Raw genomic sequence first — 19,537 nt, 5'->3', positions numbered from 1 at the left:
TAAAAATCCATAGTTTGAGTGAGGATCTGACCTCAATATAAATTGTTTTGATTTTTCATCTCACTCCCCAATTTTGCGAACAACTCGGCTTTGAAGTTTGTAATTACAGGGAAAATATCACACTTTAAGAGGTGTTTATCACTGACATTTCTGTTAGGAATAAACATCTATTCTTGATGTTTTACAGTTACAGGATTCTCTGCCAATGTGGGAAGTTCATTTGAGGACACTATGATGGTGTGAATGACTGTTAATCTCTCGACTTGTGTTGAGGTCTTTTAGGCAGATATGTGCATGTTTCACCACAAAGATTAACAGGAACGGTTGATAGCATCACCCATCCCCAAGTCAGCAGTTAAACATAGTGATGAAAGAATGTTTATCATAGCCTAGAGACGCAAAATATCAACGCCAAAACTGTTAAGCATGTGTTAAAGGAAGATATCCTCAAAAATGATCATTGGAAATGATCTTCCACTGTGAAACCCAAAAGGAGATGTTCAGCAACATTTCAGTAAAACAACTCAAATTTTGTTCTCTTCCGCACACAAATTTTGTTGTATGGAAAGCAACTGCATACATATGAAATAAATCATCCAGTGTGTTTTGAGAGTAAAGTAATAATGCCAGAATTTTCATTTACGGTGAACTATTCCTTTAAGTGTCAGCCTCCTCTGACTAATGCTGATGTGAAGGCTGAAACGGGGAACCATGTGACCTTCCAATACACGCACTCTACTTCGAGAGCTGTGTCAGGTCCGACTCCGAGGAGTGACATTCTCTTAAACGAGCGGAGATAAATGCTGTCTGCCAGGAGACGGGACTGACAACATCACCACGGCTCTCCCTAATGAAGGTCCCACGTACGTGTGTGTGTGTGCATAAGGATTACGCAGCGTTAAGTGGCTCAGCCAGGCGATTAATGCTTTTCTACATTATTTACGAGCGTTCTGAGCTCGGTGAACAGGAAGGAAAGAAATAATAAGGAAATTACTAAAAATGATGGAAGCTTCGCCATCCCATTTTTTTGCTACCTTAAGTCCTACCCCGGTAAGCACATGTACTTTGCCAAGCATTTGGAAGTAGTGTGTTATATTATAAAGTAATAGTTTACCCAAAATAAATTAATGTTTATTATTATTATTAGTAACATTATGTACTCAGCCTCATTTTGTTTTAAATCTGAATGAGGGCCGCAGAAAGATATAGCTAATAAAGGCCACTATGCACTATATTCCATGTCTCCTGAAATAAATGATTGTCTTAAAGAGAAAATTTTGGGCAGGGATTTGGTTCTATCTATCGGTTTATTGATTGGATATTGAGATGTGGATGTTGCACTCAAACATAAAGCCTGGCATGCGTCAACAAAGAAAAGTAACTTTCACTGAAAGATCCAATTATGACAGTTTGATTTTAAATAACGAGGTCAACATTTTGGTACAAAATTAAACGTATGCACAGATGAACTGTTCAAAGTATGATCTAACTATATAGAGCGAATTTTCACTTCATACTAACTTTAAACTCTGCTCTCAATCTCATTTGCATTTAAATGATGCGTTGTCAGGTTTGAACTTAAAGGTACAATATGCAAGATAGTTTCGCCACCAGGGGTCGCTAACCTCTTACAATAACAAAGGCGTATATTAATGATCTTGTCATACATTGATGTTTTTAACATGACTGTAGTATGAAGCAGGGTGCGATGCTAGACGTATACCAGCGCCACACACAACGCGAGTCCCGCGCATATAAAGGAATAAGGACATTTAATTCTACCGAACTACATGATGAATTACTCACACAGGACAGTTTACTAGAGGAATTAAACTTGAGGTAACGCAGCGCTGCTTCACTTGCTCTAACAGTTTCACTTTCACACTAAACGGCATTTGAGTGTGTTGAATGTTGTTAGTTAGGTTGTTTGTCGGCTGTATTAGACTAAGCTAGATTAACATTAGATAATAACATACAGATCATATTCTAACTTTTCATCATGTTGAACTATATAACATTGATTAGTTTTATATACTTTAATTTGCTCACCTGTTTGCTCAAGTAACATGCAACACTCGCGTCTCTGTCAAGTCGAAGTTAGTCGCGGATGTGGAGCTCTCGGCATCTCGAAAGATGTTGATATTCGTTTTAGTCGTCTTTTTGTCTCAAAGTCTGCTTGACATGGTCCATAATTTTTGAATAAAACCCTGCTAGGGACGCTCACGCTGTTGAGCACGCATAACGGGCATAACTGACCCAGTTGTCCACGTCCGTCGCCATGGTTACTATTGCAGTATGAGGTCAAACCTGGCGGAAACCGTGGGTAACGCGGATATGACGTCATTGACTGGCGACTCCTCACCCCTGCTCACACGCCCCATTTCCTTGGTTAAAAATCGCAATTTTCTCACGATTTACAAATAGTTGGCAACATTTGGGGTATTGTAAGTAATCAACTAAACAAAATATATAACATTGGCCTAGTGGTTTTTGAATAATTTAATGCAAAAATTCAGCATATTGTATCTTTAAATTGCGGACTGTCCTGACACAAACTGTTGAAATTCTGACTTCAGAAGACTTGAAATACAGCACATATCTTGGTTTTCTATTTTTTATTTTTTTTCTGTTTTAAGATGGGCTCAGATTACAGGAGTTGTAGGCCGATTTCTGACTTATTAAAAAAAAATTGCGTCCAGGGCATCGGTAGGTTCCTATGTTCGGTCTAGATTATCTAGTAAAGTGAGTAATGTAAACCTCCCGTTCTGATTGTGGACACGTCAGGGCCGCCCCAAAAATATCAAACATGATTACGACTATAATTACGTCAATACTTCCACAATAGCCAATCAGAGACAAGTCTACAAGGAGTCGGAGGCTGCGTCCGAAATTGCGTACTATGTAGGTACTATATTTAAATAAGAACGTACTTTGCGACCGTTTAAAAAGTATGTTCTATATAGTATGAATACGGGTAGTATGAATGAGTCTGGACGTACTACATGCGGCGTGTTGTTGTCGCGTGACATACGCTGTCATAACAGTGCGAAAATTTAAAGAGCCCATTCCAGTGACTGCACCAACTTTGCGCTGTTTTTAGTTCTGCTTTCTGTTTTCATCTGCGTTTTTACGTCGTCCGAGCCGACAATCAAGAGGAGGCGTCGGTCAGCTGCGCGCAGATCACGCCTTTTGTGGAATTTCTCAAATAGCATTTATTTACCTAATAAATTTTACCTCATAAAACACACACAACCCCTAGTATGAACAATGACAGATGTTGATTTTTGGCAAGGAAAAAGCCGTTTATTTGCTTGTGATATTACCATCGATATAAACATGAATGAATCATTAGAGATACGCATGTGTACCTGTGTTTATCTCCTAACGTTACAGCCGCGTCTCCGGTTTCCGCCATTTTCAAATATAACGACAATAACTCCTCTCCCGTGGCATCATGGTATAGACGAATCCGACGAGCGTTCTGTGTAGGCTGCCATCTTGTGGCGACCCCATTACTGAGCTGTTACACAGGCATACAGACATATGCACCGGTATGTAAACAAACCTCGGTGATAACGCGAACTCACCCTCGATGACAGCTACAGCCAGGCAGAATGACTTGTTGGTTTGATCTGTGACTGCAGTGGCCTCCAGTCACAGATGAAGGTACAAACGATCTTACAGATTAACGTTATTTATGAAAATAGCTTGACAAGCTAGCTAGGCTAACGTTTGCTAACGAGGAAACTTTAAAAAGATCTGTCCATTTGGCAACAATAAATAAATAAATGAATGAAATCAAATAAACAAATTCATGTTTTTCATTTGTGTCCATTATTTATCTCATTTTCACATTGCAACAGGCAAGGGTAAGGTAACGTTACAGCTAGAAAGTATACATAATATCGACCAATTAGTGTTTTTAAACCATGGAAAGAGGTCAATATAACAGCAGGAAAACAATTATGTCACATAACGTTACATTTAGCTCAGGAAAGCCATTTAATGACCATAGCATGTTAATTGAATAGAAAAAACAGCAAGAGAGGAGATTTTGCTGATCACTATATCACATATTTATTATATTTTTTTTTACTCATGTCATTAAATAATTGTTATTATACGCGAATGTCCACGTCTTGTACTCGCCCAGGAAATCTGTAAACCGTACGGCACCAGACAGGGGCAGTCGACCCGGGGTATTCACAATGTTTTCTCTTCAAAATTTAAATTTTACTGCCACCATTGAAACAATTTATAACGGAAACTGTTTACCCACTCGACATTATACAAGGGGTAACGTTGTAACGTTAGTGACAGTCGTAAATCGCGGGCTGTTTATTCCAGTGGACGGAAGTTGCAACTAAAACAATAGGAGGCAATGGCGCAACGCTACCCAGCAACAGCTCAGTAATGGCGCCCCGCTTACTTCCGGTAGTTTCGCCGGATTCGTCTATAGTAAAGTGTCCATCGTATGTGCACTTCAGAATCTCGCCAGAAGTAGTAGGTCACCCGGGTACTTTTCGCCTACTGTGTTTCAAAGTCTCTCTGCTCGCTCGCGTACTGTTTTTCGCATACTATATAGTAGGGAAGTATTCGATTTCAGATGCAGCTGGAGCGACAGAACTTTTGAAATGGCGACCGTGAACCAACAAGCAGCTGTGCGCATGTGGTGGACAACAGAGATGGAAGAAACAGACATAAAAATGTCTCCTCATGTGATGTCCACAGCAAGTTGCCGCGATACAGTATCTATTTTGTTTACGTCCGCTTCATCGTGAGATTGCCTGAGGTGCTAAATCTGGCATGACAATCTTAAGAATATCTTGTATTGTGTAATACACCACGATTTTCAAATCTTGTTGTGTGTGCAGGTTTAAGATCTGAAAGAAGAAAATCTGTGAAGATTCTCCATATGAGCGTGATGCAACCCGATTTCACAATCGGTTAAGATTTAAAAACTCCTGTAGTCTAAGCCCGGCTTTAGCTGGACCTTCTGATCTTCAATTCGTATTTGAAACATTTTCAGCACACATTGAAAAGGAGGCTAAACAATAGAGATAGCAAAACAAAATGGCAGTGTATCAGAGACATTGAAGGGTAGGGGTGGCAGTCACGTAGAAAATTCTGAGCTCACCTCCGGAGACAAGCTAAATCCGTCCTGACAAAGAAAGGTCATGTTTTGCCCCCTAAACAACGTTTTCCTTGAGAACTGTGACCAATCATTTTCATTAACGTGGCTGCCAGAGACACAAACTAGGGTTGCTCTTCAACATAGACTGCCATTTCTGTCTCACTGATTTTTTTATTTTATTTTCCATTTTATCCTCCCTCGGTTTCTTTCTCTCCATCTCTCTTCCACGTGTTTAAACTTTTAAACAGGCTTATGCAAGAGAACCTCTGGGACTAGCATGTAGCGTTCTCTGTAGCTTTTGCGTCTGGCTATTTGGCTTCTTATTCTCTTTGATGCAGAAGCCTTGATTCAGAGATCTTCTAGTTTCACATCTGTCCCCTTTCGACAGTTTTTGAACTATGAGAGTGAGTGTGGTGGGGGCAGAGACCCCCTAGTTCTGGCCTAACCAGATGACAAGCGCCCAAAAACCCTATAGAACCAGCCAACAGATCAGCAAAGACAAGCAAACAACTTTATGAATATTATGCATTGAGATATATGCACATTCCAGCCTAATTTAGGAACTCATCCCGCCTTGATAAACAACAGTATGAAAAGTATATGCTTGTTAAAGGGATAGTTCACTTTGAAATTCATTTTTGGTATGTTTTAGCTTACCTCAAGGGCATCCGAGATGTAGGTGTCTTTGCTTCCACAGTAGTTTCAATTTTGATATTTTTAGGTCAAACCGTTCTTGTCTGTCAGTCATATAATGGAGGTTTATGGTTACCACCTCAAAACAAACAGTATTTATATCGTTTTTACCTCTTGTTTTCTTGATTTCGTGTCTTAGGCTATGTATACTTACATTTACGAGTCATTAAATCATGTTTAATCTGGACTTCTCTGTTAAAACCTCCATTAGAACGGTTTGACCTAAAAATATCACAATTGAAACTACTGCGGAAATAAAGACAACTACATCTTGGATGCCCTTGAGGTAAGCTAAAACATATTAAAAATTCATTTCAAAGTGAACTATCCCTTTAAGTTGTTAGCCAATAATTATATTGAAGTCAATGTCAACATGAACTGGCAGGTCTAACCTAAATTCAGAAAAAGAAATGCTTAAAAAAAATACAGAACACTGCAAGTTTTCTAGTTTTTTAGTTGTTTAAAACAATTATGAGGATCTTCAAAAGAGAATGTTTGAATAATATGTTCTCCATTATAACACTCTCCACTATTTCTTTTTCAGGCTTATACTGTACAAAACCAATATGGCATTCCACACTCAGAGGTAAGAAGCTTTAAAGAGAATTTCTGAGAACCATCCTCAAACTGCATTACTTCCATTAGTCGAGTGTCCTTTTGTGAAGTAAATGAGCCTGTTTTACACTTGTGAATTCATTAAATGATTCAATACTCAGCTGTGTCTTCTGATAAGAGTAATAAAACATTTTCATTAGAATGAAGTGACATTTCCCTTCCGTTTTTTCTTTTATCTCAGTTGGCCAAGTTGCACCAGTTGTCCATGCAGCAGGGTCTTGCTCCCATGGCTCAGCCCACGGCCACCCAAGTTCTGTCCGGTATGTTTTGCAAATCCAAGTCTCTTTGAACAGGAATATAAGGGGTTGGGATTGGTTATTATTATGGGTTAGACAGTGGCTTAGACTTGTTGCCACCTTACTCACACATGCAGGACTTCCCTTTTTAAGGTTCACATCAATTAGTAATTTGATCTATGATCAGAGTTAAAGGAGTAGTTCACTTTTAAAAAAAAAAAACTTTTGCTGATAATTTACTCAGCCCCATGTCATCCAAGATGTCCATGTCATTCTTTCTTCAGTCGAAAAGAAATTAAGGTTTTTGATGAAAACATTCCAGGATTTTTCTCCATATAATGGACTTCAATGGTAACTAAACGGTTCAAGGTCCAAAAGACCGTTTCAGTGCAAACTGCAAACTGTTCAAAGGGCTTTAAACGATTCCAGACGATGAATAAGGGTTTTATTAAACAAAACGATCAATCATTTTAAAAAAAAAATGACAAAGTTGAAGTTTTATAAGCTCAAATGCTCGCCTTGCTCTGTTCTGTGACGCACGTTCGTGACTCTCCTGTTCGAACTCGTTCATCAAAATGAATCTTTTCACGAGTCAACTCGTTCATTTCGTTCGTTGAATGAACCAAATGACTCGAAAAAAGATTTGTTCATTTTGATAAACAAGTTTGAACAGGAGAGTCACGAACGCGCATCACAGAACAGAGCAAGGCGAGCATTTGAGCTTATAAAACTTAAACTTTATTATTAATTTATTAAATGAGCGATCGTTTCGCTTGATAAGACCCTTAATCATCGTCTGAAGTCGTTTAAAGCCCTTTGAACAGTTTGCACTGAAACTGTCGTTTGGACCTTGAACCGTCCGGTTCCCAATGAAGTCCATTATATGGAGAAAAATCCTGGAATGTTTTCAACAAAAACCTTAATTTCTTTTCGACTGAAGAAAGAAAGATATGGACATCTTGGATGACATGGGGGTGAGTAAATTATCAGCAAACGTTTTTTTTTTTTTAAAGTGAACTACTCCTTTAATTCTTTGAAAAAGATCCAAAGTGATTTGATTTGGTTTCAAGGCCAGGAACAGTGTGAATGAAAAGAGAAGTAGGTTTTTTTTTTAATCACTCAGTTAAGTTTGTAGCATACCAAAGTGGTTTAAACTTCTCATAAAGAGAACTTAAGTGTGAAAACACCCTATATTTACCCAGGAGCACAGTGCTAAATCTCTGTGTACAGCGATTGTGGATGTGACACAATTCCACCGGATAACTCAAGCTAGTAGATTCAAACAAACCTCCCAAAGACCCATAGGCCACCCATGTTCAAGGTAATACACCTGAGCTCCATGGAGCATATGGCACATGCAGATTACAGCTGCAAAAATGGGGCCAAACTTTACAAGGCTCCACGGTCAGCTCCTGGGGCTTCTCCGAGCTGTGATAAATGTCCAGCTAAAGCTCTCCTTTTCTTGTTCCCTTTCTTTTTTTTCCTTGCTCACAACCAGACATCCAATTATACAGCCACCCCAAGTTTTTCAGTGATGTCTTTCAAGCTGCCCGGAGATACCCAACATTTGTGAAAGGTTTGTTGTGTAGGATCTCTTAAAGCCAACAGACTGTTGAACATTATGGTAAATAAGCACTTTCGTAGCAAATGTGAGAATCAAAAAGCCCTTTCGACGAATTGAAGGGTCGAAACAAGTGTAATAGTTGCCCCCCGCCGCCAAAATTACAAGAGCACATCCTATCATGATATGGCTGGGGAATTCGATTATGTCGGAGGTAAAAAGCTCATCAGTCAAGGCAATGTTTCAGTCTATTAAATCGGCCCCTGTTGGGCTTAGAGGCACTGCTGGGTCTGGGCCTCCTGCTGAGACAGGAAGTAAAGGGAAAGAGATACAGGCTAGGTAATAGCACCCAGCTAACAGATAGGTGATCGCTTAAAAGAATATTCTGGGCTGAGAATTGGTGGCCCAATGCAGATCTACACCATTTTGGGTCAGAAATAGGCCTATGTTTAGGCCATTGAAGAAAGGGAAAGAAGAAAGCAAACAAACTACAGTAAATTATCCTATGGTTTGTTAACGTGGTACCTGTTCCTCTTCCTGCAGGCATTGACTCCAGTTCCCAGACAGCATCACAAGAACTTCTCATTCCAAATGACGTAAGTAAAACTTCTTTTTTGCAGGTATCGCTTCGCTCAAGATACTCATTGATATTGTGTAACAATGCTTAATTGTGTTTAGACTTTGAAAATGGTCAGATATGCATTCTAGAAATGAGAGAAGTCATGTACTTAATATTCGTAACAGCACCTCTCATGGCACACTTTGGCCTTGCAGAAATCCTGAAACTTTTTATTTCAATCTGCCCACCCCCTGTCCAGTTCAATCCTGTCATGGCGTCTGACATGCTTAGAACTCCTCTGCTGTCAAAACAGAGACGGTAAATAAAGCCAGAGCCTTTTGTCAGAGCTCTAGGTTGCACCCCGGGGGCGAACGGGACGTTCCCTTCATGCCTGCTGGCCAGGGCTCACTCCCGCCTCCACGTCTCCCTGAGATCACAGGATTAATCGACTGGCGAAGGGCCCAGCTGTGGTACTCAATACATATTTTCAACTCCCATTGTTTTGTTATTTTAAAGATTCATGCCCGATTCTATTCTTTGACTTTTTCCCATTATCTGATTGGTCTCCAGTTAAAAACAGGTCTCAAAACATGTAAGTAAAACTGTAACTGTGTTGTTCCATGCTGTTGTACTTTTGAACATAAGTATGTGCCCAATGTGAACTACTCATACTGTGCTGGTTCTCTCAGTAAATGTAGTTTCAATAGAATTAACCTACTCATAGAATGAAAAAAATAAGATATACTTCTTGTACTGTAAATTAATGTGTCAAAATAGGATGTTTTAGATCATTTTACATGTGTACATTTATATCGTTTTGAAATGGCAAAATTAAATACGTAAAATAATGAGAATAATGGTTAGACCACTAGGAGGCGCCTTCTGCCCCATATATATCTGCGTCTCATTTGACGCTAAAGGGTGCCATGTGCGTTGGATGTCTACGCTTTGGCAAAAGCGTCGTATATGACGCCTTGGGATGAGAACGGGCTCGTAAAACAAATGAGCGTGTCGCTTGAATAATAAGCGTGCCTTCATTGGAACGAACTTGAGGGCAAAATACTCGATATGTCAACCAACGGTCCCTTGACGAGCTACCTCAAATCAAGCCACGAGCTGGTAGATCGCGAGCGACGTGTTGGAGACCCCTGTGATAGATAATAGAAAACTGGTTCGCGGCGCAGAGTATTTTTTTTTTCGTGCCACCCCCCATGTGTTATGAAAAAATACCCAGTTCGCCCGAGCCCAAAACCGCTACTGCATAATAGCTTCATGTAAATATATATATCCTCAGCATTTAAAAAAAAAATATTTTAGTTATACAAGCCGGCATGTATACTAAACAGGTTTGAGTTTTTACGCTGATCCCTGGTTTGGTGCCAATGGGGCAAAAAACCAGGTACTTGTTCGCAAAAGTAGGTTTTGGACAAAATTCAACATAACATTTTTTTATTTATTTTTTTATCGAAATTGATATGCATCTTGTTCGTCTTGAGCCAGGGATCACAGTGGTGTAAAAATTGATTCTAGGTCAAACGGTCTAGGAGTTATGGGCAATTTAGTGTTTTTGGTTGCTGTAGCGCCACCTATGGGCCAATCTGGCTCATAATTTGATAACCTCTCCTTGATTTCTGTGCTACCTTAATCGCAAATATCAAGTCTGTAGCACTTACGGTTTGGGCTGCACGATGCGTTTTACAGCAGCAGATAAATAATAATAATACAAACCCTTACAATTACTATAGGTTTTCAGTGAACACCTAATAAAATTAAATGACCCATCATACTATTGATCTGCTCTACCAAACTTGGATGTCTTTTTTGTTTCCAGTAATAAACACTGTTAAGTTGTTTTGATTGATACTGTGAAGCAGCTTTGATACAATCCGTATTGTGAAAAGCGCTATATAAATATATTCGACTTGACTTGACTTAATAATAAGAGACTTTTTTGACGATTATAGCGCCACCTATGGTCCGATCTCCATGAAACGTGGCATGCTTCTTCACCATGTTCTGACACATATGTTTTTGTGAAGTTCTGACTTTTACTTTGGGATTTAATGGCTTTTGACTGTATTTTGCCACAGACCACATTCTAAATGACCCTGTTACAACCAACCAAGTATATCTCCAATTTCGATTTGGAGCAAAAAAAAAAGTTTGTCCAAAACTTACTTTTGCGAACTAGTCCCTGTTTTTTGCCCCATTGGTATCAGCATTTTTGATTTCTTGTACTGCTGTAATGGCAGACAAATTAAGTGAATGAATTATCAAGAGTGTTTCCTTACAAGTGAAGTCATTGACGCACATGAACAGAAAAAGTGTCGGCTCTTGTCAAATTGACACTAGCTTCTAATAAAACTTGACTTCCTGAATGGTTCTTAACCTCATCATACATGATAAACTTAAAAGCAACTTCAACCATTTCTCCAATCAAGGGCTAATTTAGCATGCTTGTATATTCATATTCCTGCATAAAGCAGGGAGATGGAAAGCATGTATTATTGAAATTCCCTCACAGCGATGCAATTCCAAGGCAAGGCGACATCAAACAGACATCAAACGGCTGGCAGGCTAAGTTGTTTATCATTCGCAATCAGGTTTCTCTCTATAGAGGAGCAGTTTCTCCATGGTGAACCATCCCCCCCTTAAATCTCCTGAAACATGCTACAGTTAGATTGGGATTGGATCAGTGTTCGAGAGCACAGCAGTGGCAGCGGCTGAAGTTGGGTCAGAACTGTTTAAAGATTGGCCTGTGAGAGGTGGACGAGCCTGTCAGTGACACCAGTTTTTTTGCTGGCGGGAGATGTGTCCTCGCTCCTCAGACTTTCAAAATTAAGACCTAAGAAGTAGATTCACCCAAAATAGGCCTGTCTCACAGCTTGGCCAAAGTTATACCTGTCTCTTGCTTTAGACAGATTTGAGTCATAGATTGGACCTTGATTTCAGTGGATAAAAAGAAGTCAATAAAACACACCGAACTGATTTTTTTTTCTTTGGTAAACTTGAAGGTTGGAGGAGGATGTGTGGGTGATGGTACTTTGTTTCATTATCCTGTTGCTTGCGGATATATAATTCATAGATTTCTAAAAATGAAGGATGTCAGTGGGCAAATATGTGGTGCAGTGCAAAGGACATGCTGGAATCCTTTATGTCAGGGCGGCAGCGAGACCTGGCGGTCGACTGCAAGCACTTAGCCACAATCAGCTGAGCCATTAATAGCCCCTGGGCACCAGGGAGAGCGGTGTGACAAATCAGGAGCTTTGACGTCCATATGACTCGTGAGGAAAGGAATGCTTTGTGGAGCAATTCTTGCCCACATAATCCAACTCGCACTCAGAGTGAGGGTTGGGGGTTGGGATGCAGGGTGGACAAAAGACAAGCTGTCAGTCATTCGAATGATAAACTGTTAACTCATCCCAGTCGGGGGTCACTTCACTTTATCATTGTTCAGGCTTGACACCAATCCCTAGGGTCACCCAACCCCCTTGGTCCTTTGGACACCTTCCATAGAATAGGAACGACTGTGTACATCATCTGGATTCATACAATGAGTTTAAGGAGCTGCACGCCCACAACTTTTTAAAAAAAAACTTGATGCTGTCACAGTAGGATGAATTAGTTCAGCACCACCTGTTGTTGGTTTAAACTGGCCGTCTAGATCCACAGAACTATTAGCACATGCTTGTTACAGAGACAATGTCATGTGCAAACACAGCCGTGTCATCTCAAGTCCAGATGACTAAACGCATAAACTGGCATTTCAGAGCCAAGCATGACATGCACACAAAGAGAGATTGAAGTGTTTGTCAAGGAACACATTAGATATGGGCATGAGGGTGCAAACACTGTCCCTGAAATCAATAGGTACTCTTAACCACACTTGGGCAGTTGGGCTGTATGTTCTGCTTTATGAATTTCAGGATTGCTGTTGACCAAGCGACGGAAATTATCCAGACGTAAAATTCGAGCAACATAAATTTGGCTTTCTTTAAACCGATCATGTTGTCAATGTTTATCATGTTGCAATTTTGTACCATGAGCTATGGTATCCAATCCTACTCCCGGAGGGCCACTGTCCTGCTGTCCTGATCTCCAACCTGAATTGAGCACACTTGATCCAGCTAATCGCGATTTCAAGAAACCTCCTGGCAGGTGTATTGAGCCCCTTTCACACAGCGCGTTGATCCTGGGAAATTGCCAGAACGATTTCTGTGTGAACGCAAACACGACCCGGGATTGATACCGGCATCGATGCCGGGTTGGGGACCTACAGTAGTAACATTGCCGGAATCAGTCCCGGAACGTGCGCTGAGTGAACAAAAGCCAGGACCAATGCCGTAAGGGGTGTGTCACAGAGATGACGAAAGATGTTTGTGTTCGTAACAAAGAAAGGACGAAGAAATGTCTGCAAACTGGAACGAAGCAGAGACCAGGAGCTCCTCACTATCCACGCTGAAGCGGAGATCGTTCAGCAACTTTGTGGAACGGTATGCGGGTGTACATGTTTTCGACACGTACGTTACACGTCTCATCCTGACGTCATGTGTCTTTCCGGGATCTTTCCGGGTTGTATGTGAACGCACGCACAGATCCCGGCAAATCACTGGCAGTGTGAATGAGCTGAAATCAAACAATCCCGGGACAAATGCCAGGTCACATTATCCGTGTATTTTCCGGAATCTCTGTGTGAAAGGGGCTTTGGAGTTAAACCTGCAGGACTAGGACTACACACCCTTGTCTTGGAGGGAAATTGTGTCATAGAATAGCTGTTTAAACTTATTATTGATCTGATTGCCTTTCAGCTGATTGGTTCAATAATCGGCAGGCAGGGTACCAAAATCAACGAGATCCGCCAGGTGTCGGGGGCTCAGATCAAGATTGGCAGTCAACTGGACAGCACTAGTGACCGACACGTCACCATCACAGGCTCCCCAATCAGCATCAACTTGGCCCAGTATCTAATCACATCTTGGTAAGCACTGGAAGACATCCCATCCCACTAACAGATTCAGGGTGTTTGTACTTGACCACTCCATGTGTTTGTGTGGCATAATGCTCTAGAGGACCCTGAAGTAGGTGACCCTGACAAAACCTCAGGGAATATTCAATCAGGGGTCTTTCCAGTCCGTAGTTGCTCGCAAAAAAAGAAGCACCCTTGAGCAAAGGCATCGAAGAACTAAAAAAGCAAGAATATGTGGCGGAAAGAAGCCAGGCTGAAGGATTAATTGGCCAAGTTTCAAGCCAGAATCTTGTTAAAGCTTAGAGGCAGAGCATTTTGGCCGCCTCACAGGCAAACTCTATTTTTCTCCCACGTGATCTATGCGGTTGCAATTTGATCAAATGTTGTGTCAGGCAAGAAAGCAGTAAATTCCTGACAGCTCAGTTCCTCAGCAAAGACTTCTCCAACAACGCTGGGGCAAAATTTAATTTGCTAATGTAACAGAATTAATAGTTCTGTTCTTTATTCTGCTAATGGAAAAGATCGTTTTATAACGTCAGTTCAATTAACCTTAGGTAGAATTTGCAAAACACACATACACAATTCAAACCACAAGACCATTTTTATAGTTCTTGTTAGTAAAGAGTTCAAATCAGTTATTCTGTTGACCGGAGCATATCAATTAATGAAAACTAATGAAGAAACTGAATAAGACCGCACTTCAAATTAGTGGCTTCTTTAACAATCAGTTGTTGCATTTTTCTGTATTGGCTAGCAAATAAATTAAGATTTCTAACAGATGCAGTGTCATGTACAAAGTTATATATTAATTCTTCTAGCATATTATGGCTCAGCAAGTCGACAAGAGAGCAATAATTGGGTCTTGAATGAAATATTTATGCTTGTCTCAGGTGTGTTCAACAAGCAGACCGGTGCAGAATGTCAAACTCACTCTGAGAAGCCCCTCATTATTTTATTTGAAATATGTTACTCAGGCTTCCTGCATATTTTAAGAAAGCTTTTGTTGTTTTTCTTCTGTCTTAATATTATTGATTTTACTGTTTTTTCATCAGTTGAATTCCTATCAGTTTGGTTTTTTTGCCAAGTGACGGCAACAAAAAACGATGATCTCGGAGCAACCCAAGGCACTCTAGCGTCAGAATATCTGCTTAACTAGTCCAAGCCATTAAAAATCAAACATGATTATTCATGCCCTAGAAGAAGTCTGGAGACGTCACCCCCAATCAGCGTCACTCTCTAAGAATACTTCCTACGAGACAGACGTCTCGTTTCAGTGCATTGCATCAGAACGTTCTGCATATTGAACACACCCCCTTCGTGATAACGAGAAATCAGTTCTACGCCCTCGAAATACATTAATGGCAGAGCACGTTTGATTACATGCATTTGCAATGAGTACCATGTTGACAAATGCATCTTTTTGATTAAAGATAAAGGAAATGCTACTAAAAATTGAAATCATTTTGTTTCTTTTCCCAAAGCCCCTACCCAAGCCATCACCCTGAATTAAACAGCTCCTTTCCCATGAGTGCCAAGGTCCCCCCTCAAATAATCTGTTGCAACCACCAGCAAAACACACCTCTCTTATGATTTTTTTGTTTCTGTTTTTTGATTCTTTTTTTATCTCTCTCAATTTTTGTTTAACATGTCTTTTATTTAACCTTCTAACCCTTCTCCATCCGGCTCCCCTCCCTTGTCCCTCCACCCTCCTCTCCTCCACCTCCTTCCTTCCCTCCCTCATACAGTTTAGAGACCGCCAAATCCACTGCCCAGTCCTCCTCCATGTCGACCCCTGTAGACCTCAACATGAGCTTCACCCAGACTGCTCCCCCTGCATCGTCCTCTGCCGCAGCCCTGGCAGCGATGGGCGGCCTGCCCCACGCTCCAATCTTGGGCGCCCCCTATACCCTCCCCCTCTCCAGCCTCCTGGGAATAAAATCCGTCCCCTTCCTGGCACTCTCGGCCCCTGCTGCCCAAGCTGCCGCCGCCGCCGCCGCTGCCGCTGCCCCTGCCCACGGCACCTTGGCTTCCTACACCGCCAAGATCTCCTCCGCCAACGGCATCAAGAAACCAGAGCGACAGAAGTTTGCGCCCTACTGAAGTTCGCCGAGAGGAACTAGCCAGTACCTCCTTTGTTTCCGAGACAACAAACAGGAGAGGAATACTTTGAGGGTTATTCTCTTCTAGCCTGATGTAGCTGTGTAGAAACAGACGGTACCAATTTGTTTTCTTTTTGGTTTTCAGTAACTTGTCCTGAAAAACGGTATGAAAATAATGGCATAAATTAACGTTTTTTTTTGTTTGTTTGTTTTGTTTTGTTTGTTGATGTTTTTGGCTGAGGTAGCCGCTAAAGCCATAGACTATTCCTAATCTCCTATTTTCCCGAAATCTTTACACGCGTTTATTGTCTACTCATATTTATTGATAACAATGAAATATTCCCGCAAAGAGTTTATAACGTAGAACACTGTTGACTGATGCTAATCTCTTATGTATCAGCTTTTATACAATGATGTCTGTGAATGCTTCTGTATACAACTTCCTGATTTTTTTAGAAATCTTTAAATGATGTATTAAAACGAAAATATGAAAAAAAGAAATGTTTTTAAAATGACATAAGATCTAAACCTTGCTTTTGTGTTACATTTTTACGTTTTGTTCACATTCGTTTTGAAATGTTATTTATTTTATTTATTGTGCGGAGTGTTTCTTTTACAGTCAATGTTTGTTTTTTTCTGTAACGGCTGCAGAAATTTCTTCCACTCGATCATGGTTACATACGTCCTGAAAAAGACACGTGTTTGAGGAACCTCGAACAAGACATTAGTTTAGGTTGTTGGTTACTTTACTTTAAATGGGAAGTGAATGGTGCCCCGGTGAATTCTGGAACAAATATCCAAATACTAAACGGCTAACAAATTCAGCCATGGCTGAGTATGAACATTATTGTTTCAGGGGGGTTCTTTCACCATTTCTAATGGCATACAATGACTACTATGCATGGTGACTGCCCTTGTCGGAACCTAATGCTGCATGTTGACTTGGCCCCTCACACATACACAGTAGCAAAGATAGCTAACGCGTAGGTCTCTTTGTTGATGGCGTTAAAAATAGGCAGTGCTGCAGAAGAGCAATATTCATCTGAAAGTACTAAAATATAGCAGATCTACACATAAACATGCTTCAAGTGTAGCTACAGTAATCATTATGCTCAATCACAGAGTATATTACGTGGACTGACTTTTTTTCGTTTTTTAATATAGAAATAATCACACTTATTTTTCTAAAACTAGAGAGTCCTAAAATATTGAATGTGACCACTCACACAATTCATTCACGTGGTAGACCTTGACTCGTGTTTGTCATTTTTTCTTTACCGTAACGTTTTTTTTTTTTTTTTTTTTTTAAATCTTTTCAAACGTCTGTCCCATACTCATTTGCATGAATTTAACTTGGCGTCTATGCAAAACATCTCGGGGGCGGTTCAGTGAGGTATCCTGTGTCATGCTTCATAGATGGCCCTAAATAAACCACCAGTGGGAAAGGGCTATTGGCAAAGATGGAATTCAAGGACAACGATGCTCTCAAATTTATGAACCATGCTATGTATAATATACATGAATATATAAATATATGTTATATTATATTCATATTTCCCATTCCAAAGCCTAACACATAACCACCCTCTCTTATACACTCTACGAAATGACACCGTGTGGCTTTAAAACGCACTGTCACTCTTCACCGTGATAATTCCACGATAGCCGGACAAGGTTTGAAAACTGTGCAGATGCTTGAATTATCCAAAGTCTGGTTTTTGGATTCACACGAGGTTTCGTTTGTCAGCCATGGCATAAATGCAACTCTTGTTTTAGTTTTATTCATCAATGCCATAAAAATGAATAAAAACAATACTGTATTAACGTAATCCAGTCTCTTTAGTTCTTTTTCAGCCGCGTGAAATGGAACATTATCATTAATAGCTAAGTGTGTGCATGCTGGGATAGTCACAGTGACTAATAATGCACAGTCTTTTTAAATATGTATCTATTATAGTTTTTTTCTGTTTTTTTTTTTTTTTTTTTTTTTTTTAACCTGAAATGAGTTTAAACTCAAGACCTCAAATAAACAAGCAATTAAAACTAAGCCCTGAGGTACAATGTGTGTTTTATTAAAGCAATAATCCACTCAAGGCTATTACATCACAATGATTTTGCCATGGGTTAGGGTGTTTGACCCTCAACTATGGTAAGATCAGTGTACTGGATAACCTCCAGTGCTGTGTTGCTTGCATGAAACTGCAGCAACAGTAATGTAGTGCAAGACAGCAAAATTCATATTCGACATTATCATTAAAGACAGCAGTGATGTAGAGGACCAAACCAACTAGCATCTCAAAACTTTGCTTTTAAGCAAAACAAATTGGTAATGACATAATTGAATCAGAAACTATAACATTTCAGACAAATAGGCCTGGTTTCACAAACGTGGCATATATAATAATGATATTAGGCCTTAGTTCAATTAGGACATTTGAGTAGCTTTTATAAATGTGCATTTTAAAAATAAAAACATTACTGGTGTACATCTTGAGACAAAACAATGGCACTGCAGATATTTGAAGATATCAGTTGCTTTCAGTTAAAACAGCCTAAAAATGCATTCTGTCTGTGAAACCAGGGGATTGCAATTGCTTAGTATTAAAACTATATATTTTAAGTTTAAATTTGGCATGAAATAGATTTTCTAAATGCATGTTAAAGATCTTTTTGTGAATGATTCACACATTATTTACTTTTTTGTCATAACACAGATCTTCCAGTTAAACGACACACTTTTCTGACGATGTATAATTGACTTCTCGAATGGTTTCATCCGCTTAAACCCCGCCCCTTTCTTACAAAGTTCGAATTCAAGAGTGCGTTTCCTGACAACAGCGTAACTCACTGCGTCACTAACATAGTACCATGCATAGTTGAAGAATTCAAGCTAGTCCCGACATTGTTTTGTTTATATATAGTTTTACTATTGTTAAAAAAATGCTTGCTTTAAAATTCGGCTATCTCGTGTGTCCCAATTTTGATTGTGTCCCTTTTGAGCCATGGGGCGTAACAAATGGGGGCTCGTCCGGGATCTGAACCCAGGACCTCTCAGCTCAAAAGGGACGCAACAATCGTTCTTATGTACTAGAACACGTAAGCACATGCTCACTCTTTAAAAATGGCACTTTGTCTCTTGACAAGCTAAGAGACGTAAATGACATTTGTATATGAAGAGTTCAGATGCAAAAGCCTCTAAATGCCATTTGAAATTTTCTTCTTTAATAATGATTTTTATCAAACTTGTATATTTAAGTTCAGTAATTTCACTTAAATAACAATTAATAGGTAATTATCATTGCCATTTAAGTGAAATCATTGAAATTAAATATACAAGCTTGATAAAAATGATCATTCTAGAAGAAAATTTCAAATGGCACTCTGGAACTCTTCATATATTAAAAATATTCAAGAGCTGCCGTTCCATCCACACAACTTTGCGATGCTGTTTGCTAATGTTCGTTAGAACTATGGTTTCGGGAAACACAGATTCGTTTAACTATGTTGATAACAAGGGAACTTGCAACCATAGTTGCTTTCGGAAAATACACCCCAGATCTGCCTCCATCCAATCAACAACTGACGGACTGACGGACCCCCGTTACATCATTAATTTTATGCAAAATAGTTAGATATTTTCAACAAGTAATTTGAGACTGACTCGATTAAATCTA

General features: G+C 39.8%; 1 protein-coding gene across 4 annotated transcripts in view; it reads left to right on the top strand.

Moving 5' to 3' along the window:
- The window catches only part of pcbp4 (poly(rC) binding protein 4), a 104,689-nt gene extending 86,997 nt beyond the window's left edge, over positions 1-17,692 (top strand). For 2 of the 4 annotated variants that reach the window (XM_039668617.2, XM_039668616.2), the window contains 5 exons: positions 6,372-6,413; positions 6,624-6,702; positions 8,783-8,835; positions 13,607-13,776; positions 15,510-17,692. In XM_039668617.2, coding sequence (XP_039524551.2) covers positions 6,372-6,413; positions 6,624-6,702; positions 8,783-8,835; positions 13,607-13,776; positions 15,510-15,864 — 699 coding nt within the window. In that variant the 3' untranslated portion in view covers positions 15,865-17,692. Of the gene's footprint in view, positions 1-6,371; positions 6,414-6,623; positions 6,703-8,176; positions 8,255-8,782; positions 8,836-13,606; positions 13,777-15,245 lie in introns of all 4 variants that reach the window. The other 2 variants (XM_089117917.1, XM_039668618.2) reach the window with 2 other exon arrangements.
- The last annotated feature ends 1,845 nt before the right edge of the window (positions 17,693-19,537 follow it).

Source organism: Pimephales promelas, chromosome 2 (genome assembly GCF_988280905.1).
Source record: "Pimephales promelas chromosome 2, fPimPro1.hap1.1, whole genome shotgun sequence".
Classification (NCBI taxonomy): Eukaryota; Metazoa; Chordata; class Actinopteri; order Cypriniformes; family Leuciscidae; genus Pimephales; species Pimephales promelas.
The sequence above is the reverse complement of the archived record's forward strand: the minus strand, read 5'-3'. Positions and strand labels throughout refer to the sequence as shown.